General features: G+C 43.8%; 2 protein-coding genes across 3 annotated transcripts; one reads left to right on the forward strand and one right to left on the reverse strand.

The window, feature by feature from the left end:
• The first annotated feature begins 773 nt into the window (after window positions 1-773).
• KHNYN (KH and NYN domain containing) lies at window positions 774-14,058 on the forward strand. Its single transcript, XM_051980565.1, has 7 exons — window positions 774-1,189; window positions 1,716-3,094; window positions 4,326-4,456; window positions 4,562-4,658; window positions 11,079-11,186; window positions 11,424-11,525; window positions 11,916-14,058. Exons 1-7 carry the CDS (start codon window positions 929-931, stop codon window positions 12,286-12,288), a joined length of 2,451 nt encoding a protein of 816 aa, XP_051836525.1. The 5' UTR covers window positions 774-928; the 3' UTR covers window positions 12,289-14,058.
• A 577-nt stretch (window positions 14,059-14,635) lies between these two features.
• On the reverse strand, window positions 14,636-19,333 carry SDR39U1 (short chain dehydrogenase/reductase family 39U member 1). Of its 2 annotated transcripts, XM_051980567.1 has the most exons (6): window positions 18,461-19,333; window positions 17,956-18,062; window positions 17,266-17,348; window positions 16,800-16,921; window positions 16,120-16,263; window positions 14,636-15,708 (listed from the first exon to the last, which is right to left on the reverse strand). In XM_051980567.1, the coding sequence occupies exons 1-6, from the start codon at window positions 18,474-18,476 to the stop codon at window positions 15,296-15,298; spliced, it is 885 nt and encodes a 294-aa protein (XP_051836527.1). In that variant the 5' UTR covers window positions 18,477-19,333; the 3' UTR covers window positions 14,636-15,295. The 2 variants fall into 2 exon arrangements, with proteins under 2 accessions (XP_051836527.1, XP_051836526.1); XM_051980566.1 differs by lacking the exon at window positions 18,461-19,333 and having other exon boundaries at window positions 17,956-18,436.
• Window positions 19,334-24,026: the final 4,693 nt, after the last annotated feature.

A 24,026-nucleotide genomic window follows, 5' to 3' on the forward strand; every position in this document is an offset into this window, starting at 1 on the left:
TAGCTCTAAAATTCAGTTCAATAGGTAGTAAAATTCCAGGATTCTATAGAGTAAATAATGTTACAAAGGAGGGTCTGCAGAGAGGGGACTTGTGGAAAAGAGGCAGAAAGAAAGAAGAAAGAGGGATAGTTAGGAAGAAGGCAGGTGAGAAGGAAGAAGGCAGAAGTGAAAGGTGGAAGAAAAGGAAGTGAATGAGGGACAAGAAGGAGAGGATACCTTATGTAAGGCCTGAGACTGGCTAGAGAGGAAACGTCTTCCTCCTCTCCCTACCACTCTATCTTCTATCATCCCCACCCCCCAAATAAATAAATGAAACCTGGGTGGAAACCCCAAGTCCCCAGGGCTGGGTCAGGCCCAGGGTGGAGCTGGATAAACTCCTCCCCTGACCAGGAAGTAAGGAGGAAAGCAGTTGCGTTCGTGAGAGGGTGAGGAACCTGTGGTCTGGAAGGGTCCAATTGAAGTAAAGCCCTGCTCCCTCTCCCCCGTCCACTTCCAGGAAGGGAGTTCGGCTTCACGGGCTGTAGGACCTAACGATCCCTGGGAATAAATCCTTACGGGAGCCCACTACCAGACTGGTGAGCGTCTTTCCACCTTCTCATTTCTCCCCAGGGGAAGGCTGGAGCTAAGAGGGGAGAGCCGGCAGATGAGTACTAGTCACCCAGAGCCTGAGGGTCCCGGGTTGGGCGCCTGGATGGGAGAGCCCCACCACGGGCCAGTGAAGACCATTCCTAGACACCTCGTCCGCCGGGGTCAGCTGGCCTGGGGGTGGGGTGTGTGGAGCAGGCTGGGGGTGGGCTGCACGGAGGGAGGGAGTGCGAACATAGTTCGAGAATCCTTTGGGACTTCAGCTTTTGGGTTATGACGTTGGAACGGGGCAAGGCTGTGGCGGGGAGCCGGTTCCGACCCTGGTAGCGGAGAGGATCTGGACATGGGGCTGTCCTGTCTGAGCCTCTCTTCCTCCCACCCTTTCAGGCTTGGCTTCGCAACTATGCTCCCCTCGGGGGTTAATCCTGAGACCACCGACCGCTTCACGGTGGGGGCGGACGCGGAGGGCATGGTGCTTAAACAGCGACCTCAGGTGGAACGCATCTTCCGAGTACGGCTGAGTGTCCTGGAGAAGGTCTTCGAGAGCAGCCCCCACATCTGGATGCAGCTGGAGGGGCCCCAGGAGAACGTGGTCCGAGCCAAGGTAGCCCTTCCTCTCTCCCTTTCCCCGCGGCTGCGTGGAGGGGCGGGAGCGAGGAAGGAGGGAGGGAGACGGTCAGTACGAGGGTCCGCCTTCCTACTCTTGGAAAAGCTCCTCTTCCTCCAGCTTCCAGGAAGCTTTCCCCAACCCGTACTTCCTTTGCCTCTCCTTCTTCCCTTTCTGGCAACCTCCAGGGCTCCTCACTCAGGGGATTTCCCGGCTCTCTGTCTTTTCAGTTTTGGTTTCATTTCTTTCAGGCTGCCAGATTTCAACTTTTTCATGCAGACAGAGGCTGGGAGAGGAAGTTGTGGCAGGGAGGGAGAGCGGAGTCTCCTTATCCTTTCCAAACATGCCCCCCTTCCCTTTCTGCTTCCATTTTCTGGTTTGTTTCCCTTGCCCCCTGTCTCTCTCGGGGGTAGTCCCCGGGGTGGAAGCCCTGGAGAGGAGAGGAAGGGGGAAGAATAGGTAGAGAGAAGAGAACTCAGAAACTGGAAGAAGAGAACTATTCCTTCCCTTTCCATTCCTCCAGGAGTACCTGAAAGGCCTTTGCAATCCAGAGGTGTGGGAGGAAGTCAGCTACCCTGCAGCCCTGCACTGTGTCTTCTTCGGAGCCAGGGGCCTCTTCCTCGACTGCCTGTGTTGGGGTACCTCAGCTCACATGGTGCCCCAAGCCCCTGGCTCCCTGTTACTGGGAGGTCTGATTGAAGCCTTTGTCATGGCCCAGAGCAGGATGGAAGATCTTGTAGAGCAACTGAGGCAAGATGGTCTCCAGGGGCCACTGTCCAGGAGTTCCAGAGAACAAGTCACTCAGGCCTTCAAGGCCCTGGTTAGGAACTATGGGGATGAATACTCCAGGGCTCTCCTGGATTTGCCTGTATCCGTCCAGAAGTGGCTGTTAAACTTGGCAGAAGAGGCGCGTGCGGGGCGAGGGCTGCCAGAAACTCCCCTGGGGGAAGAGAGGAGTTCAGTTCTCTTTGGAAATGGTGCTTGGGAGGACCCTATCAGAAAGACTCTGAGCAAGGGCAGAGATGTCAGGGACAGGAGCTTCCCATTGGGCACCAGCTCTGTAGAGCAGGAAGAAGGCAGGGAAGGGGTTTATGCTAGAGAAGAGTATCTGTCTTCTAATTCTGAAGAGAGAGACTCAGATAGACTATGGTCCATGGGAGAAAAGGACTCCAGGAAGACCAGAGAACTGGCTGGGGAAAAGGACTGGCCTACACAGAAGCTCTCTGAGCAAAGAAACTCACAGAGAGCAGGGAGTCCCAAGGAGGGATTCCCTAGGCAGAGGAACTGGGAGAGAGATGGGAATGGGGAGAGGAAAACCTGGGACAGAGAAGGGTACTATGGGCAGAAGGACTGTGGAAAAAGGAGACATGGCAGGGAGGAGGACCAGGACAGAGTACGGGGTCTGGAAAGAAAGGGCTTGAGGAGAGAGGACATGCCTGATGAGGGGCCTCAAAGAGAAGGGCCCCGGGCCCGAGATCAGTTCCAAAGCCCACACATAGTCAAGACTGACTTTTTCCTGGGGGCCAACCAGCCTGCAGCTGAATCCTGTGACCATTCTCCTCAGAGAGCAGGGGTTGGCCAGCAGTGGAGAGGCACCCCAAGACCTCTCCTTCCCCTCAGCAATGGAGAATCCTCACCTCCAGTGGGGCATGATCTTCTACCTGGGACCCAACCCACATGGCATGATTCTTCAAAGACTGGGGATAGGCAGCCGGTGGAACTTCAGGGGCCAGAGTCTTCAAAGGGCAGCTTAGGTGGCACCACTGGTGGCAACTGCGAGGTGACCAAAACCCAGCGCTTTCTGGAGGTCCTGAAGACCCCATTTTCCTTGAACCTCACTAATGTGCCTGGTACAGCAGGTCTTCGACATATTATTATCGATGGCAGCAATATAGCTATGATGTGAGTATCCCTCCGACCTCGAATCTGAAGGCATTGCTTGGGAAGCTCCCTGAGACATGGGGGCTTAAAGAAAATAATCATAGTAATCATCATAATGGCTAGCATTTATAAAGGACTTTAAGGTTTGATGAGAGCTTTACCCATTCTGTTTTACTAATCCTTACAACCACACTATGAGATATTATTTATTACCCCCATTTTATAGTGGAGAAAACTGAGACAGAAGTTAAGTGACTTGTCCAGGCTCATCCAGTTAGAAAGTATCTGAGGTAGGATTCAAACTCAGAACTTCCTGATTCTAGGTTCTTGACTCTCTTATATTCCAACAAAACAACCTGGTAGAACAAAATGGTAAATTAAATAGTGAGTATTATTCAGTGCTATTCAGGTAGTCACCTTGTAAAGTTAGAGCAAATGTTTAGATTTTCAGTGTGAGCACCTATCCCTCAAATATTGGCAAATGCAACAGATAAAGACTTAATTGATTATTCTGTTCATTGCATAGACTTAAGAAAGTAACCCAGAAAATGCTAATAATGCGGATTAAATGTAAATGTCTCATGGGTACATGTTTTTCCCCCCAGAGAGCCAGTTGTTAAGCATCTGTCAGTACACCCCATCATTGTCCTTTTGTAGGTGAAGAAATGGAAATGAAGGCTTAAAGACTGGATATCACTTATCTCCTGTCATGGGGCTAGTTGGAGAAGAGATCCCAATCCAGCTCTTTGGTTCTAATCCCAGGGGAGAGGCTAATTTGCTGTATGATCTTGGGAAAACCACTCTCTCTGTGACTTGGTTTCCAGAGTTACTGAGAATTTTATCATATTATCTCTAAAGATAACACCTTTTCTTTAGAGATAAAGAGAGTAGCATTGGTGTTACATAGCTCTAAGGAGGCTAAGATGCAGCATAGGAAAAGATCCCCGATTTTGGCACAGAGGACCTGGTTTTAAATACTAGCTTTGCCATTTTCTACCTCTGGGACCTTGAGCAAATCACTTAATTTTGCCCTCAGTTTCCTCATCTGTAAAATGGGGAAGAGACTAGATCCTGTGCTTCTGATTCCCTGGCCAGTGATTTTATTTTATTTTATTTTTGCTATCTTAGTTATGTCCAGAACCTTGGATGGGGCAGCAGACATGACTGGGGCATTCTTAGACAGAGGAGTAGGGATGAAGAACCTTGTTCTCAGGATGCCCAACAGGCTAATCCCAGCTGTTTGCTTTCTCAGCCACGGCCTCCAGTCTTTCTTCTCCTGCCGGGGCATTGCCTTAGCAGTGCAGTATTTCTGGGATCGGGGCCACCGGGAGATCACTGTCTTTTTGCCTCAGTGGCGCTTTAGGAAGGATGCCAACGTGGAAGGTGAGTAGTTTCACCCCAAGACTATTTACCCACCACCTTCCCTATCTGGGGACTAACCAGGCCATTCCATCCCTTCCTACCCTCATTCCCATCCCTCCCCCACAGAAAGTCATTTCCTGACTAAACTACAGTCCCTCAACCTGCTCTCTGTCACTCCTTCTCGAATTGTGGACGGGAAGAGGATTACCTCCTACGATGACAGGTACTCTCCCCCCAGCCTTGGTGTTAGGGGAACCAAGAGAGGGGCAAAGTGGAGCCCGGGGGGAGGGTAAGAGTCCGTTCTCAAGCCAAGTTGGGGAAAACTGGGAGCAGTTGTTCTTTCTACCATATCAGTTAACACAGTCAACAAGCAATTTTTTAAGTGCAGTGTGCCAAAGACTGGGCAAAGAAAGGAAATGACATTGAACTTAACACACAATTATTTCAGTTCTTTTACTGTTCCCTGGGGTTAGTCAAGGACCATCAGTTTCTCCAAGGGAGGGTATTTTTTTTCGGGGGGGCGGGGCGGGGGTGCTTTAGGAACTCAGGAAGAATAGCAAAAAGAAGCTTGGGCTCCTAGCCAAACCTGTGGGCTGCAACTAAGTCTCTAAGGCTCAGTTTTTTTCATTTGAAAAATTAGAGGCTTGGACTAGATAACTCCTAAGGTCTTTCTAAGTATAATTAAGTGATGACTCTAGTAAGGACTCCCAGCTTCTGTTCCTTGAGGTCACTTGAATACAGAGATCTCTGTTCCCAACTCTGATCTCTGATGACTCTTTACTGGCCAGAAACCTGTTATGACTCTAATTTCATCTGCACATGCGAGGCCGGTGAATAGAAGGGTTCAGCTAGCTGGAGAGAAGCACATAGTAGTAAGGAAGCTGTGTGGCAGCTAGTTGGCACTGTGGATAGAGTGTAGCGTCAAGAGTCTGGAAGACTCCTCTTCTTGGTGAGTTCAAGTCTGGCCTCAGAAGTGTGACTCTGGGCCAACCACGTAACCCTATTTGTCTCAATTCCTTATCTTCAACACGACTTGGAGAAGGAAATGACAAACCACTCCATTATCACCCATACGGTCCCATTTGCACCTGTATTTGAGCCAAAATCCCCATACCAGACCCTCTATAATGAGTCTTCCAGCCAAAGCTTGGGGATGCAATGCCAGAGACACTGAGGCAAGATAGAGATGAGAGAGTTTTTAATATTTTATTTGAGAGGGAGAGATTGTGCTGGGGACATGTTGTTCCCAGGGCTGATGTCTCAAAAGCATCCAGCGGGGAATGTAAGGTTCCCATGAAATATATATACACGTAGCTCTAAGCTACCGGGGTAGACTGAGGCAGGGGCAGAGTCAGGGCACTGAGAGCGGGAACGGATCATCAATCCGGTTCTGACAGGATAGGGGGAGGCACCAGACATTCTGATAAGTTGGGATCAAGAAGAACACTGACAGGATTGGGGGAGGCACTGGACATTCTGCTAAGTAGGGAAGGTCTGGGATCATGATGTCTGAGATAGAATTTATATTTACAGTTTATAATCTTAGTTTAGCCAGCCCTAAATTATATCAATTCTAATGATAGGAGGGAAGGGTGGTGTTGCAACCAAGGGGATTGAGGCAGAACAATTAAGGGAAACTGAGGCAGGACAATTAGAAGGGAACTGTGGCACAACAGGGAAGACGTAGAGAAGATTGTCTGTTGAGGGAGAACTTATACCTTCCAAGACTTCATTGCACTTTCAAAAGGCTCTGTTATTAGAAAAACTGTTGCTGTTGTGTTGTTAGGCCACCAGCACTAGGCCTAATTATTCTCCACTATCTCTGGAAGCTTGTCTCCCGTTCACATTTGTTGCTTCCATAACATTATTATCCATCTCGTCCTCTACTGTCCCCTTCTCCTTTTGCCTTCGATCTTTCCCATCATCAAGGTCTTTCCCAGTGAGTTTGACCTTTTCATTATGTGGCCAAAATATTAAAGTTTTAATTTCATTACGAATACCCCAAATTAATTTGTTTAGGTATTGACTGATTTGACCTCCTTGCTGTCCCAAGGGACTCAAAAGACTTCTTTAGCACCATAATTCCAGGGCACTCAAATTTCCTTGTAGTCCAGCTCTCACAGTCATGCGCTGCTACTGAAAAAGTCAGAGTATTATATACGGACCTTTATCACTTCAGTGAGATCTGCTTTTTGGTGGTTGTCCTTATTTGCCATAGAAATCTTTCTTTACATTGAACCTAATTGTTCTAGTTGTTAGGAAATGGCCCTCTCTTCTATTTAAATCCTTTGTGTCTATATTTGACCATTGTCCTAAACAGAACTGATTTAATCATTCCTTCTGTATTTTGAACCTTCATAGCTTTCTTATAAGTCTTCTCGGTTCTAACTGTTGCAGTTCCTCTAACCCAGTGCCCTAGTCTAAGGTCCCTTACCATCTTAATCATCTTCTGTTGAACACTACAGTGCTTAGGCGCTAGTTTTTTTTTTTTTTTTTTTTTTTTTTTTAATTTTTACTAAAAGCTAAGGCAATTTAATATTTATCCTGTGCAGCTTTTATTTATGATTTCTTGAAATGTAGCTGTAGAAAAATAGGCTTTAAAAAAACCCATTGTGGTTCAAATGGAACTACTTGACTAAGCCTTTATATTACCAAATCATTTTGATTTCCGTTGATGGCCAGTAATAGCCCCTAGCTCAAGCTTCTGTGGCTCCTTCTTGTTTAAGTTTTAATGGCTTACAATGAATGTAAAATTGTTTTCTCTTCTCTCTGAAACTGCTGTTGTTGCCCTTCCAGACTGATATTTTTGTGTTGGGAAATTGTTGTTGTGTCGACTTTTTTGGAACTTTTTGGGGTTTTCTTGGCTAAGATGGCTAGAGTGGTTTGCCTTTTCCTTCTCCAGCCAATTTTAGAGATGAGAAAACTGAAGCAAATAGGGTGAAGTGACTTGTCCAGGATCACATTGATGTGGTTTGAGGACCAAAATTATGTGCGTGATCACAACCAAGTGATGGCAAGCACCAAAAGTTGGGCTTCGATCATGTGAATAATTCACAACAACCATTCTCTTTGGCAAAAGGTAGCTTTATTTAGGGAATAGACAAAAGGAAGGGATACAGAAGATACTGGGAATGGTAAATTTGAAATGGAGTTGGGAGAGCATATAAAAGACAAATTCCTCAGAGGAATTTACAATTGCACAGTAGAAAGGAGCATCCCATGGATTTGGGGCAGGTCCTTAATTGGCAGGCGAAATCTTGCCAGTTATAACTTGTTCAGAGTTCTAGAGCTAGAATGTGTCAAAAGCTGATCTTGGACCCAGTTTTTCCTGAATCTGAGACCAGTTTTCCACCTATTATGCCATACTAGCTCCATATAAAATATATGCAAAATCAATACAAGATGATTTTGAGGTGGAACACCAGTAGCTGGGAAGATCAGGGAAAAAAGAAACTTTTGTAAGAAGTAACAATAGAGTTAAACTTTGAATTCTAAGAAGTGCAGGTGAGGAGGGAGTACATAACAGGCAGGGAGACAGTACAAAGGCTGTACAATTGGAGAACATGAGAAATAGAAAGAAGCCTAGTTGGACTGGACTAAAGAATTATTATTGTTTGTCCTTCTTTCTCTAAGGGAGGTGATGCCATGATAGGCAAATGAATTGGATTTCAGTGAGGAAGGGCTGTGCAAGATCACTTGCCTCACCTTCTCCTCCAGAGCCATCTGGGTCCAGTGGACTGGATGTAGAACAAGATGACTGGAGATGGCCCTGATTGCAATGGGACCCCTGGGCCTTTTTAAGCTAAGACCTTCAACAATTTTCAGATGGACTGAAGTCACTTTTTTTTTCTTTTCTTTTCTTTTTTTTTTTTTTTTTGGCTGAGGCAATTGGGGTTAAGTGATTTGCCCAGAGTCACACAGCTAGGAAATGTTAAGTGTCTGAGGCCAGATTTGAACTCAGGTCCTCCTTACTTCAGGGCTGGTGCTCTATCCACTGAGATACCCAGCTGTCCTGGCCACATTCATTTAATGATTAAGGCTAAGTAGAAATTGAAGCATAGAATGGCATCTTTCATTTAATAATAATTATAAAAAAAAAAAAGAAACTTAAATAAATAAATCTGGGAGGGGAAGACCTTCAGGGTTGCTGGCCCAAACAGATATGATTGCTATTTGCATGCACTCTTAGTCAATCTGGTCCCAAACCGACCACTTGGGGCTTGGCCAATGTTTGTTGGCCAAACTATGACCATCAGAGTGGTTTTGGCTTAAGGCATGGTCCTTAAGAAAGAAATCTAGCTAGCAAACCTCAGGATATCTTGGGAAGGTTTAGAGGTTCAAAAGAAAAAAAAGTTTTTAAGAGCCTCTGTAGGTAAAGGTATGGTATTCTGTGTAGATAGAGGGAGGTAAGGGAAGGAGGAAAAAGAGGGAGAAAGGGAAGTAGGAAAGAGAGCAAGAAAGGGAAATAGGGAAGGAGAAAGGAAGGGAGCAAGAGAAGAAGGAGAAGGAAGGGAAGAGGTAAAATACTACCAGGAGTGGTAAAAAGACTGAAGAGGGAAATATCATAATAATCTTGAAAAGGTAGATTATAAAGGGTCTCTGAGGATGGATTGGAGGACAAGACGAAGTAGGGAGATCAATCTGTAACAGTCTTGGGGAGAGGGCATAAATGTTTACATTAGACTAGTGTTACTGTAAGTGGATAAGAGAGGATGGATGCTAGATGTTGTGGAGGTAAACATTGATTCATAAGACAGTTCCTGCCCTTCAAGGAGTTTGTAAAATGATGAGGGAAAAACAAACCTATTTAACTATAATACAAGGCAGGATGTGATCAGTTCCATAAGAGAAGTATAAACAAAATAGTGTAGTAATTTTTTTAAAAGGCCACGTGGAATAAAGCCAGCAAGTCATTTGAGTTCCTGAGTTCTAAACATCTGTGGGCTAAGCTAATCCAGTATCTTCAGATAAAGCCCCCAGAAGGTAGGCTTGGAAGGTCTTCCGGATTGACTAAGGCTGGCTCTCAGCTGCAGCCATCCAGACTTGAGGTCATAAAGATCTCAATGATGACAGCTGAGAGCCTGGTCTTCCCCATTCCATTCCCTTCCTTGTGACACTGATGACCTGATTGATATCTGTTAAAAAATTTTTGTCAAATCCTTAGCCTAGAATTGAAGACCTTCCACATTCTGAATGCAATTTTCATTTTCGGCCTTAACATCTTTCTCATACCATCCCCTTAGCTCAGGCTAGACTGGTTTACAAATTGTCTCCAGAATATACTACAGACATTTCAGCCTGCAAACCTTTACTATTTCCTCTTGGTTCTCCACATTCTATTTATCCTTCAAAGCCTGGTTTAGTCCTTAAACATGAAACTTTCCCTGAACATCACAACACATAATTATACCTCCTTTCTCATAGCTTGTATACTGATATAACTTGTATAATGTTGTAGTCAAGAATTTTATGAACCTCTCATTTGGTCCTTGCAGCACCTCTGAGCTAAATATTATCAAGGGAGGAGTGCTGAATTTGAGAGTCAGGACCTAGTCTGAATCCCATCTCTGAAAACTATTACCAACAGAACCTGGACAAGTTATTTTCCTTTCTGTGCTTCAGCTACTTTATTTGTAAAAAAGGTAGAAGTAGATAATATGATCCTTGAGGTTCCATCTAGCTCTGTGTCTATGATCCTTTGCTTTCCGTTTTTTGGTTGAGGAAACTAAGACTTAGAAAAGTTCATTGATGTCTTCAAGATCATTTAAGTGAGATTGAAATCCAGATCTCTTTTCAGTTTTTTTTTCCATTGCCCTTTCCATTATTTCTATCTTATTTCTCAGCAGTTCTTTATTAATAAATAAATGCGACAGCAATCCTGTAAGCCAGTAATGTAAGTATCCCTATTTTATAAAAGAATAAATTGATATTAGAGAAGTCATGTAATTTGTGGCTGTCTGAGTTACTGGAATCCAGGTCTTCTCTGCTCCCTTTACCTTCACCCCCCATTATTCCATTTTGCCTTGTGTGTAGAGTGATGTGGTCCTCACTATACTTTATGAGAACAGGAGCAGGATGATGTTATCTTCTACAGGGTCTACCTAGCATGGAGTAGGTTACAAAGACAGTTGGTAAATAGCTCTTAAATGAATGAGGGAGAAGGAACAAGAATTGGGTGAGGAAAAGAGAGTGAAAGGAAAATGACAGAGTATAGGGAGTGGGAGGGCAGCCCTGGATCTTATAAGATCTAAGAGGCACCAGGAATGGTAAATAGACTGAAGATTATGTGAAGGTAAATATAATTATCTTAGGTCTCTCACGAATTTGAGCTTGGAGAACCCAGAATACAAATTCTTAAAGTTGTGTGAGGATATTCCTTTGAATCTGTCTTCAGTGTTGATTCTGCTCTTTCCCAGTCCCCAAGTTCCTGCTTCAAAAACTTTAGATATTTGGAATGATGGTGGATAGGCTAATTGTGAGGTGAAAGGGGCTATTGAGAGAAAGCCCATTTAATCCAGAAATTTTAATTAGTGGGGTTAGATCATGGAGTCTATAGGACTCCCCAGGATTTGGATTGGAAGGGAGGGGATTTTGAAAGTTCTAGAAATGAACAAATCTTTTACTTTTTACCTTATGTGGGCAGGTATATGATAAAACTGGCAGAAGAAAAGGATGGTATCATTGTTTCCAATGACCAGTTCCGAGACTTGTCAGGTGAATCTGTGAAATGGGCAGAAATCATCAGAGAGCGGTAAGGAAGCCTTTGTTGGAGAATGGGGCACAAAGCTTTTCACCTTCCTCAAAAGTGGTTCTGGTTTGTCTATGGGGGATAGGGGTTATAAGAAAGTGGTTGGGGCTGCTAGGGCTGAAAATGGTTAGTTCTGGTGGGATGAGTTGTTGAGCATCCCTTGGGGCAGGCTGTCAAATTTGGGTGGAGGTACTGTTCTTGATGGTTTCAGTGATGGTATCTCTTCTCTCTCTGGCTTAGTCTGCTGCCTTTCACTTTTGTGGGAAACATCTTCATGGTCCCAGATGACCCACTGGGGCGTGAGGGCCCCACCCTGGATGATTTCCTCAAGAATCCAAATGGGTAATCAGCCAAACCTTGTCCTCCCTTGCTCCTTTTCTCTCTGTGGTCCTTTCCTAAACACTCTTAGCCCATGAGTAGTTGTCTGGCCATTTGGACTTGCTTTCAAATTGTCCTTCCAGGGAATTCTGAGACAAAAGGTGTCTGAGCCAGTCAGTGAACTAGGGTCCCCACAAACAATCTGGTTTTTAATCAGGGTACATGAGTGTGGCAGGCTGAATGAGCCTTTTTTCCAGAAGAGTTTCTATCTTTTGCTATTGAGGTGGGCTGATTGTGTTCTTTAGGGTTCAGCTCTGAGAACTTCCATGGTTATGGCCCCTCTTTTACTCCTACTTCAATGGCATTTGGATAATGGTATCATCTCTCCATTGACTCTAGCATCTTTTCCCCCAGGCTACAGACTTCAAGGGGTCGCTCAACTGGTCTCCGAGAGCCTCCCCATAACCGACTTTCCCGACCTGGTTCCAGGGCCAGATCTCAAGTTCGATCTAAAGCCCACCCTCGACCACTACCTCGACCTCAATCTCAGCCTCGACCCCACACCAGGGGCCTGACAGAATCTGAAATTCAGCCAAAGCAGAAGCAAAAAGAGGAAGATGAGGGAATTAGTGGCTTACGAAGGCCAAGAGAGACTGAGCAGCTTCGGCACAAGCTGCTGGAGGTGTTTGGGGGACAGGACCAAAAGGTGGACTTTATCCTACAGCAGAACCCCTCTACTAGAGACCTCAACCAACTCTCAGAGGCCCTGCTCAGACTGAACTTCTGAGTCCTTTAGTTAATAGGAGTTATAGGTAAGGTACATCCCAATAATCTGGACAGTTGGATCCTACTTCTGGCTTGAGTGAGTTCTGGCAAACCAGGGATAAAATGGAGGAGCAGGAAGCAGGGGCTTTTTCCCTTTGGCAGATTTACCTGACCCCAGATGGTTAGGAGGCCAGGACTACTCCATGTCTTAACTTGGATACTGGAGGAATACTATATACATTCCATCAAACTCTGGAAGTCTCAGAGTTATGAGATAGATTACATGTAGACGTCTCAGGGAGGTAGTGAAAAGTGCATTTGTCTAGGAATCAGGCTATTTGGATTCTAGGCCTGGGTCTACTACCCTTGGCAAAAGGGTACTCAGGTATCTCTAGGCTAAACATAGTTTTATTTCTCCATCTGTAAAATGGAAATAAAAATACCAGTTGAGGAGAAAAGATCTTGAGCATTACCATTTCCAGGTATGGTTATCTGTCAGTTCACAGGGTTCATTTCATTTTAGGTGTAATTCTTTGGTATCCAATTGGGTTCCAAACAAATGTTGGATTGGCTTCTTAATGTTAGAAGTCCTAGACTGCTCCCCTTTTAGATAATCCCCAATCCAAATGTATCCTATAGTTATATTTGGGTTTATGTGTGATGATGTAAGTTTACAAAAAAATTTTCAGGGTTCTTTTTTAAAGCGGCAGCTTTCATCTAGGTTATTTGCTTATTTTATTAACAACAGTGTGGGTAGTGATGGTGTGCCTGTGGTTAAACTTGCAGAAGTATCAGGGAGCTGTTAAGTTGAAAGAGAATAAAATATCTCTGAAGTGATCACAGGTTTGACTTACTAAATTCCAAATATAGGAGCACTCCTATATATTGTATATGAGGTGTACGTGTTTGATTATAGTCTATTTACCTGAAAAAGAGTGGAGGAAGTTGGTTATCAGATGTCAAGTATCTTTGGAGAACGGATGACTGGAAAGGATTGAAATGTCTGAGAAACAGAGATTCATGTTTTATTCCCACCCCTAATCCAGGAGATGCTTTCCTGGCTTCTTTACCTCCGATTTTCTTCTCAGGGATTCCAAGTACCTTCTGTTACTGGCATGGTGCTTAAGATCTCTTGGGGAGCTGTAACTATGATGCCCACATTCAGAATCTGTTCTCTTCAAAGGGAAACTTCACCAAATCTTTTGAATTTGGGGCTTTGCTTGGGAAGACATTCCCATTAGTGATATCATTGTATAATAAAAGATCTCCTGGGGAGAAAGATTTTGTTTAGTATTTGGTGTGGGGAGGAGTGAGTAATACTTATAGTTGGAATGTGGTTGGTAGCAGGATAAGGGCCATAAAATTTTAAGCCATATTTGTTTATTTATAAAGTCATTAAGGCTTGTTTCTGAACCAGATATGGCTGGGTTGACATGTTTCCTTAGACTAAAACATTGGCTAAATGTTTTGTGGTTGAGGCTTGCCCAATGAAGGCATCCTTGCCTATTATTTGGAGCCATCATAGACAGTCTGGCTCTACCTCAGGTGCTAAGGGCCCTAGGAAACTGGGCTGATTTTAGTGCTGTATCAGGTGGCTGCGTCAGCTCTTGGTTTCTCCATTTCTATTTGGAAAACCTTTGAGCTCCTTACAAAATAACATTCCCTATTTAAGGTCTAGATAGCTTGGCAATTCCTGTGCTTGCTTTATATATTGAAATTTTTATTGTTCTTGTTAATTCTTACAGAATAAAGCATGTCTTTACCACTATCCCATTAAACGGTTAAGCTACAACTACCTGGTGCTGTGAATGATCAGTATACAGAGATCTTGGTGTGAACAATATTTTTAAATCTTAGTTTTTTCTAGCCTTTTTTAAATTTAGGCAGTATGCCATGTTGGGTTTCTGTTCCAGTTCCCTTTTGTAACTGTGTACTAGTCACTTAACCTAAGCTTTAGTTTTTTCATCTATAAAATGAAATTATTTGATTATCTCATGGAGGTATAGTGACAAGCTTTGTAAATTGTCACAGGTATGGGTTTTCTTTCATTGTCCAGAAGATGGAGGGCTTTGCCTGGGAGAGACTGTTCTATTAGTGACATCATTGTTTCTATGATAACCCAAAATTCTCTGAAAAAAGATAGGGATTTGGGGTATTTGGAACAGAAGAAATTTAAAGGGGCAAAAAAGTATTATGTGGTGTAATTCTTGGAATCCTATGTGAAAGAAAGAATCAAGGAAGTGTCACTATCCTCTGAGATCAATCTAAATGTCGAGAGCTTAGACCAGTGCGATACAGCCAAAAGAAGGGGCCTGTTTCCAGCTCATTTAGGAAATTTTGTGGCCAGTCCAGAGAAGACAAAACACAAATTAGGTAAAACAGCTGACTTTATTGTATGTACACTATAGTGTTAATATATACATCTTGAGGGAGAAATGATAAGATAAAGACTCCTGGCTTTCCATGGAGATCCAGAAAAAGGGGATGGGGGGATAGAGTGGGTGATCCAAGATAACCTAAGTAGTGATGTGTGACAAGTGCCTTTATATACATACACATTGTTATAATTGCTATGTTGGAAGAAACCAGATTTCATCCAGACAAATGATTTCTTTAGCGGAGCAAACAGCTGCAGAAACAAATTGGGTTCAAGGCTCTTTGTAGTCACAGATATAGTTGTTATACATTTTGGAAGGAGTGAAAAACAAGAATAAGATTATAGGGATTGAGAGACCTGGTTTCTTATTGGAGAGAGTTAAGAGACATTCAGATGAAAAGAAGGGGAGTTTTGTGACATTAAGTCAAATGACAAATGGGAGGAAAAATCTTAATGTCTCCAAAATTAGATGATTTCCAAGAAATTGAAATTTAACTTTACAAAATGGTGGTTAAGGGTAAAATGGAGTTGCTAATGTTAGTTCTGTCATATATTGTAAAGCTTCAGGAAAACGTTTAAGGATTGATTATATATACAGAAGTAAGATTTAAAAAGATAGCCCCTATCAGAGAAAAAAGACCTTTGAGCCCCTTCAAGACACAGCTTGCTTCAGAGCAGCCTCCAGCTCTGGAAAGACATATTGATAGCCACTAGCTAGAGTCCTTCGAGGTATTACTTTTTGACCCTCTAGCAGCATAACTGCACGTTCCCGACCAAAGATTGCTTGGACAGCAGGGCTAGGCAGAGGAAGGAAGGCAGGGCGGTGCAGGGCAGCACCCAAGGCTTTGGCAAACTCAGCATTGGTGGTAGAGGATGCTGGAGAAACCCCATTCAAGATACCATTAACATGGCTGTTCTCTATGGCATGGACCAAGATCCTCGACATGTCCTCAATGTGGATCCAGGGAAAGAACTGTCGGCCTGAACCAATAGGCCCACCAAGGCCTAGGCGGAAGGGCAGCAGCATGTGACTGATGGCACCACCCCCACGGCCCAGCACAGCACCTGGTATACATCAGAACATTATACAGGACAGGACTGTAGTTCTACAGGACTGGGTAGTTCTATTGCTTCCTTATTTGGCCCCTTAGATTGATATCTTTCTGTCCACTTTTCTAGGTACCCTCCCATTTTGTTTTTCATTCCATTCTACTTTAGGCTTTTGTCAGAACCAGTGGCAGGGCCATTTGAGTGTTATTTTTAACACTTTAATTGGGGATTCAAAGCTCACCATTCCAGCCCACCTCTTTGCCTTGAAAGACTGGCTCTAATAACAATTCTCTGGAACTGAGATGTTATATATTTTTTTCCTTCTTAAATGCATATCCCCACATTTCCTAATTTGCTTCTTTCCCCACCCGGCTCACTTCATTCTGGTCCTAAGAGAATGTTCCAAACCCAACCTAGCCCCCTCACCAGAGCGGACCACAACCTGACGTGTGGTATCCCCAGGGAGCTTGGCTGCTGCTTCCCATTTGGACACCAGATTTGAGAAGAAGTCAAAGTTTCCACCAGGGCTGTCCTCGTCATATTCTGCCGTCAGACTGGGCTGGTAATAAGCTGTCAGAGAAAGAATGTCCCTGTGTCATCCAGCTTCACGAATTACTTCAATGCTGATTTGCTGCATTAGTATCCACAAATTCTGTAACTCTTCTCTAAGATCTCTAAGATCTCTTCTAGCACTTTTTTAAGGGACACCAGAGCTATTATAATAACTCATTCCTCTGTACATCACCTTTGTTGGTTTGGATTAGGGAATCCAATTCTAGGGGTCTTTCCTTTGGATAGCTCAGATAAAGTATAGAAGTTATCATTTTCATTAGGCCTATTTTGTACATATATGAGTGATGGGAGAAAGGGGTTATGTCTTTCTGATGTTGAAAAGAATGTCATCCTTTTCTACTTCCCTGAGATTTTAGTTCCAAAATGATAGCACTAGGGCACAAGAAGCCATGTATGCCTCTTCCAGGGGTCAAAGTATTATTTTCCGGGCATTAAGATAAGACCAAGACTCTAGTCTTACTAGGGAGAGGGCAGAGCTCAAGCTGCACCCCTCCCCAATTTCCCTAGAGCAGGAGATAAGGTCTGTGATATACCTATGCCTGTAACCAAGACCCAGGCCTGGGGAGGCTGCTTGGCCTTGGCAATAGCTGTAGCCAATTTGCGGGTAGTGTCTAGACGGCTGTTGACAAGGTCCTTCCGGTAGGCCTCATTCCACCTGTAGACAGTGGGAAGAGGTAAATCTCAATAATCTCAAAGCTACCTTACATTCAGCATTTTGACCATTTTTGTCATCTCTAGGCCCAATGGTTTTCAAAAGACTTCCCTGCTGAAGACAGAGTCACTTCTGAGCCCTCCCATCCATAGCTCCCTCAGTATACCTTAAGGATCCATGTGTGACAGAGAGGCCATAGAAGAATGGGGGATTCTTAAGGGAGTCTGATCATTCCCTAACTATCATTCCACAAAGTCCATAGCAGTAATAATGGATTTTTGAGAATTCCCTTAAATTCCCCTTCCTCTGCCTCTGAGAATACTCTCTCCCAAGCTCTCAAGAGTGACCTTCGGAAGGGATTGAGGACGTTCTCCCCAGCCAAGTTGACCACAGCTTCGCAGGGGGGCAACCCAAAGTTGGTAAGCTCATTCTGTGGAAGAAAGCAAAAGATTCCATCAGGGCAGGTTTTTCTCACCCCCACCCACTTTATCTTTTGGGACACAACATGCTTTAAAGAAAGCAGGACCATCAATGAAAAAAAAAAAAAAAACTGTAGAAGGAGTATCTCTTAAATGCAAATTCTTAATGTGTTACCTTTACCAAGACAAGTGTTAAAAAATTCAGTTTTGATGGTGTCAAGAAATTCTTAGGAGACATCCTATTTTCCATAGCCAAGGCCCAGCAAGCAAGCTTAATAACACCTTCTGGAGCTGAAGGAGCTGGGCCCGGCTTAGTCACGAGACAACCTTGCCTAACTCAGGCTCTGATGCCCCCTGCTGTCCCTACGGACACCCGTCTAGCCCCAGGTAAATAAATCAAGGTTCATCCGCACTAGGGAACGACCCTCATACCCGCTCCCTAGCGGCGGGCCCGGGACAGGTGTTTTCCCTCATTTGTAAATTAAACTTGTTTCATTTCTGACTCTCCAGGCTCTAGTCATCCTGCACAACAGTAAGGTTTTTGGGTGAGACAACGGAATGCCCCGGATGGGAGGGAGGGAGACGGTTCTGCCGGGGCCTGACATCTCCCCTACCTACCCAAGTGATGCGATTGGCACCAGGCTGCCGGGAGACCACGGTCACCTCGTGTCCTCGGGAGTGCAGTAGGTGAGTCAGGGCCCGCCCGATGAAGCCCGTTCCACCGCCTGGACAGAAAGCAGACCGGCCTTCACCGGGGCACGGCGCCCCACCCCCTAGAGCCCCGGGATCCTCCCCCTCCCGCCTTCTCGATTGCCTAGGCTCCTCCTCCTTTCCCTGAGCCCGGCCTCTCCTTCGCTCCGGTATCTTCCCCCTCCTCTTCCTCAAGGGCCCTCCCCTCTCCATCCCCTACCTCCCCTCTCCCCGACAAACTCCTCCCTCCCGGTCCTTCGTCAGGGCGCCTCCCCCGGAGACTGCAGAGAGGTTCGGGGGACGGGGGCAAGGTCAGGCTGTCAGCGCCCTGCTGGGATCGCGGCGAATCGGGGTTTACAATTCCTTTACCCTCCACCTTCCTAACTGAGGTCTCCGGCCTGACCCTCCCTCCCCCGTCCGTCGCCCAGCTCACCTATGAGCACCTTCATTTTGGCGGCTGTCGCTCTGTGCGCCTGCGTAGGTAGCAGGTCGCCGCCCCCCGGCGGAAGAACCCCTCCCTCTCTACGCCCGTGCTTCGGCTCGTGCGCCTTTAAACTCCGCAGGGCGTGGTGCGGCGAGTAGGAAGGGTTACGGAATCCGACTCTGGCCAACCGATGGTTCTTAAAGGGACCTGACGGGAGACGGAAACCTGCCGGCGGAGGAGTCTGGGAAAGGAAAGAAGCCCTCCCCTCTAGGATATGAGGCTGCAATCTTGCTTCTTTGGTAGACTGGCTTCAGATCCCGCATCCGGCGCTTCCTGGGAGACCTCTCTGTGCCTCGGTTTCCATCTCTGTAAAATGAGGCGGTTGGACTTGGTGGCCTCCAAGGTCTTTCTCAGCATTAAATCTGTGACCGCCTCGAGAGTTGTGAAGAGAAGCCTGTGGAGACCTACAAAGTTAGGACGGACCCGGAGAGAAAAGTGGCTGCCCAGGTGGGCGGGTGTGCCCCGCGAGGGCTCGCGAGGCATCCATCTCCGCGCCTGGCTCGGGGTGGGAATCCCGGAGCCTCGGGCGGGCTGCGAGAGCTCCTGGAGAGAGAGGGTCGTCTTTTCTCTGTTACGGTTGGACTGGGTGATCCGAGATGCTTCCGAGCTCTCAAATTCTTGATTCTTTTTCCACGTAGACGTGGAAAGATAACTGAATTCAAAGGCTTATTTCATATCCTGCTTGTCCAGAACTCTTATCTTTAAAATGAGAGGGTTAGACTGAGTCTAAGGATCCTTTATTTCTAAAACCTTTTCTATTAAATTAGCCTTTAAGGGAAATTGCAAAGATACTAGTGAAATATGCAATTCTTACGCCTGGGAGAGTAGATTTTCTTAACTTTAGGATTTACAAGTCAAATACTAAGAAGTCAAAATGATACATTCCCTTTTAGACATGTTGAGTTGAAGATGTCCACTGGACGTCCAGTTTGAGATACATGAAATGCGGGTGGAGATTGAGATTGAAAGTCTGAAGAAAGGTTGGGACAAGTAGATTTGAGTCATCGTCATAGAGATGGTAAAGAAACAGTCAATAATATCCAACTAGGCACATGACTTTAGCTACTTACCAAACTAAAGATAACCTATGTCGATGTTCTCTTCCACAGCCTCACTGGTATGAAGGTGCTCCTCCAAGTAGTTTTATTAATCAGATTTGCAGAAGGAGAAAATCCCTTTCTGTAAGTTACTTATCTGGGAGAATCAGGATATCCATATCTAGAAAGGAAATCTGGTGTGGTTTACAAAGAATATAATTTTCTCTAAGCTTTTTTCAATATCTCAGTTTATATAATCCTAGAAATGCTGTGTTGTATTTTTTTCCCTCTAGTCAGTCAGTATATTTTAAAATTTCTTTTTCAATGGCCTTTTCATTCTTCTCTTGCCCTTTAAACTTGGCACTTCCTCATTGTTCTATCTGAAACATTCTCTTTATCCATGCTCTCTCCTGGGTGATCTTATCCACTCTAGTGATTTCATTTCATCACCTCTATGCAGAAAATCTTCAAAACTGTCAGCTTGCATTTTTTTCCTCCACAATTCTGGAGATCTTTATGTTGATGTTCTCACCCAGAAAACCAACAGGTCTAAAACAGAAAATACCTTTTTACCAGGATCTCCCCCTCATTTTTACTTCCCCCATTTTCTTTTTTCATTAATGACACCAGACAACCATGTACATTACCTTTTAGTCACCTCTGAATGCATTCACAGGCATTCTCTTTCTAATCAGTTAAGTACTTTAGTTTCTGTCTCTTGCAGATCTCTTCTGCCACTTCCTCTTTATTCCTATTGCTTCCCAGTTCCTGTCCTCTTCCTCTTTCTGGTCCTCTTTCTGGTATTTTCTTTAATGATGGTCTTTTGCTACACCAATCCATCTTCGTGCTTTCTTTCAAGTTTCAGCTAAAATCCTACCTTTCATGGTCTTCCTTAATTCTATTGCTTTCCCTATGAGGTTATATCCAATTTATCCCGTGTATATCTCATTTATACACAGTTGTCTGCATATTGTCTTCCTCTCCTTGAGGGCAGTGGGGATGTCTTTTGTCTTTCCCCAACCCTTAACACAGTGTCTTGCACATGGTAGGTCTCAATGCTTGACTTGTCTTTCCAAATAATTTGGTGTGAAAGATGGACCTGAGTTTGAAACCTGCCTCAGATGTGTGTCCTTGGACAAGTCACTTAACTACTCTCTCAGTTTCCCTATCCACAAAATGGGGATAACAGCACCCTGATTTTAGGATTGTGGTGGGGACTGAAGAATGAGTTGTCATATGTAAAGTTGTGGTGTTTTTCTTCTTTAAAATATAATATAATGGTTTTCTCTGGGAGAGAGAACAGGTTTCTTGGGGAGGTTTTTCTGGAGGCAGCCTTAGTTTCAGTCAAAAGTAATAATCACCCAAATGCAGCCAGGTGATAAAAGTTCAGATCTTTTATTGTCTCCAATATAGCCCGGTTAGCTTAGAGGCCTATCTTTCTGCTTGGTTCCAAGAGCTTCCTCCGAATGTCTCCAAATCCAGAGGTTTGTCCTTCAGCCCAGCCAGCACAAAGGTGAATCTGTCTTGCCTCCTAGAGAGGGCTTCTGGCTCTTAATCTCCCAGAGGGCTCTGTGACTGCACCAGAGTGCTTCTCTCCAATCTAATTCAGCTGAACTCTCTTGACTGGGCTTATATATAACTTCTGAGAGAATGGGATTATGGATTTTCTCCCATAGTGCTCTCTGGCCCTAAGAGCTTCAACGGAGGTGTGAATTCGGATATCTCATACTAAATCCTGAAATCTCCCAAACCTGTGAACTTCACTGAGTAAAGGTGTGAACACAAGCATTGTATCAATTGGTTACTTAGTACCTTGTTTCAGGTTCTGGCCCAAAACATCTCCTTGTAAGATTAGATCAAGGATACTGAAGCATGCTAAATTAGATAATTATTGTCTCTATCAACTCTATTGACTTAGCAATTTGTAAAGATTCCAACATAGTGTTATGTAAGTGCTATGATTATTGATGATCTGACTTAAATACTCTGTTATTGCCACCATTATTCACATAGTGTAAAGTCTTGATGTTGAACTCTTCCCTCTTTTTCCTTTTATGTAATCAATTTACCAACTCCTATTAATTTTACCTCTTCAATGTCTCCCACAACTCTTTGCTCTGACTTCCATTGCCACTACTTTAGTTATATATAGGCTTTTATTACCAATTGCTTGGACTGTTGCAATAGGTTTTCCTGATTATACTCTCTGTCTCCATCTATCATTCTCTACACCATTGTCACATTAATCATTCCTGAATATAGACTGATCATGTTATACCTGTGATAAACATTTTTCAGTGGTTCCTTGCTGCCAGCCAAATAAAAAGTTCACACTCTTTTGCCTAGTATTTAAGACCTTCTTTAATCTGGCATTAAACTTTTTCTAGTATAAATTACACTATGTGGAATATAAAATACTTCCTTTTTATATGTGGTGCTCCACTAAACCCAAACTATTTGTTCTCCCTAACCTTATCCTGAACTTTGCTTATACTGTTTCCTCCCACTGTTCCCTGTACCCAGAATATATTCTTTCCTGCTTTTATTGAATTCCTATTCATCTCTTAAAAGTCCAACTTAAAAGACAGCATCTGTATTGTCTTTATCATTCTTCATTTGATGAATTATTTCTTATTTTTGCATAGGAAGTTGTACTTCTCTACTGCAGTTCCACTGTTTTGTTTTGAATAATAGTTCAAAGAATCATAGATCTAGAGCTGAAAAACTGAGAAATTAGATCTGGAGGGGGTTGAGTGGACTAATTCACGTCTCTTTCCCTCTCCCTCTTGTTTTCCTCTTACGGATTTCATTCTCTTTTTACTTCCCTTCTCATTCTTCTCATTTTCTCTCTCCATGTATTTTGCTCTCTCTCCATATCTCCTGGTCTAACTCCACTTTCAACTCTCCCTTGTCTCACTTTTTCTTTCTTCTGTTCCTCATGGCTTTATATCACCAGCATCTAATTTCCCAGTTTTTCAGTGAATATTTCTATAGAGTATGTCAATTTTAGAAATCTTCTTCAGTTCAGGATGAGCAAAAACGAAACAAAACAAAACAAACCTTCTGAGATTTTTTCTTCTGTGTAAGTTGTGACAACTCTCTCTTCGTTGATCTTTTCCCCTTCCATCTTTATTTTCCCTTAGCTCTCAGTCATATCCATCAATATACAAATTTCTTTGGAGTACATGTACTTTGTTGAACCCATTTACTCGACTGAGTTTCTCTAAATATACAGCTTTATTTAGATTAATGAATTTTTTTAAGGTTTTTTTTTTTTTCCACATCACTAATGTAGTTATAATTATTGTTTGGAGGTGAGAATAGAATCTGTTCAAATGAATTAAAATGACTTTAAACATCTGAAGTCTTATTGTTTGGTATCTGTCTAAATATCTTAAGTTCTATAACAGTACTTTTTATTGGCCCAAGACAAGGACAGGGATCATTCATTCAATGACATTTTATTTAGTACAATACTTTTTAAACTTTACAGTCTTAAGCTTCTGTTGTTTTATTTTACCCTTTCCCTTAATTCTCTAATAACTTTTTAAAAAATGGACAATTTTTCATTTGAATGTGAGGACAGAGGATTTTTGTCTCTTCTTGGAATTAGAAGTTTTCTGGGGAAACCAACTACCAAGAAGCAGTGACTAATAGCTTTAGAAGACTGGACATTCAAATAGTCTTCTACAATATAAAATCTAGAATTCTTAGGAGAGTTTAGCTTCATGTCACAGCTGCATATTCCAATTGGCTGAAGTTGGCTTTTTTCCTCTCCAAGATTATGATGCTTAAAGGAAAAACCCTTAGTTATAATTGTAATGTCCAGACTAGCTCTCTGGAGGACCTCAGGATCAGCCAGAGTCGTTGGTCTTTACGTGGTGAAGTGAAAGAGGCAGGAGAGCCGACACTGGCTGTTCAAAGATGGAGTCTAGAGTCTGGAGCCTAAAGTCTTCTCTGGCTGAGAGCCATGGGTGAGAATGCCGTGGCTAAGAGAGTCCTCTGTCCCTCCCCCAGCCCTTAAATCCTTCAGTAGGTTTACCTTGCTACACCACATTAAGCATGTGCAGCCCTAAGCACCATACTGTGATTCAAGTATACCTTTTCAGAGTTCCGGCCCACTATCATAATGGTTCTTATGGTCCTGGAGGTTTGATTCTGGCAAGCAGCTGAACTGAGGAATGGGAAACTTTAGCTATATGTAGGAATATAACTGATACAAGTAACTGGGACAGAACAGTTCTTTGGTTTCTAAGTTAGATAGGGTCATAGATTTAGAGTTGGAAGGACCTTAGAGATTATTTAATTTGACACTTTCAGTTTATGTTTAATCAGTAGGTGGCACTGATAATTGATAACTTCTTCTTATTCTTAATAAGATTCAGATTCTGGGAAGGCTCCTGTTCATCCTGATGTGTGTTCCACTCAACACCAGATTTCTGGGAAAGTGACAAATTCTTTGGCTTGTGGTGTGATGG

This window comes from Antechinus flavipes, chromosome 2 (genome assembly GCF_016432865.1).
Source record: "Antechinus flavipes isolate AdamAnt ecotype Samford, QLD, Australia chromosome 2, AdamAnt_v2, whole genome shotgun sequence".
Classification (NCBI taxonomy): domain Eukaryota; kingdom Metazoa; phylum Chordata; class Mammalia; order Dasyuromorphia; family Dasyuridae; genus Antechinus; species Antechinus flavipes.

Excerpts from the sequence above, each read along its gene's own strand:
- SDR39U1 (XM_051980566.1), bottom strand. The coding sequence starts at position 18,240 with ATGGAGAGGGGAGGGCCCTTGAGGAAGAGGAGGGGGAAGATACCGGAG. Across the intron at positions 16,922-17,265 it reads GTCCTCAATCCCTTCCGAAG|GTGGAATGAGGCCTACCGGA; the intron begins GTCACTCTTGAG and ends CACTGTCTACAG. Across the intron at positions 16,264-16,799 it reads GGTCTTGGTTACAGGCATAG|CTTATTACCAGCCCAGTCTG; the intron begins GTATATCACAGA and ends TTTCTCTGACAG.
- KHNYN (XM_051980565.1), top strand. The coding sequence starts at position 929 with ATGGGGCTGTCCTGTCTGAGCCTCTCTTCCTCCCACCCTTTCAGGCTT. Across the intron at positions 4,457-4,561 it reads GAAGGATGCCAACGTGGAAG|AAAGTCATTTCCTGACTAAA; the intron begins GTGAGTAGTTTC and ends CCTCCCCCACAG. Across the intron at positions 4,659-11,078 it reads ATTACCTCCTACGATGACAG|GTATATGATAAAACTGGCAG; the intron begins GTACTCTCCCCC and ends TTATGTGGGCAG.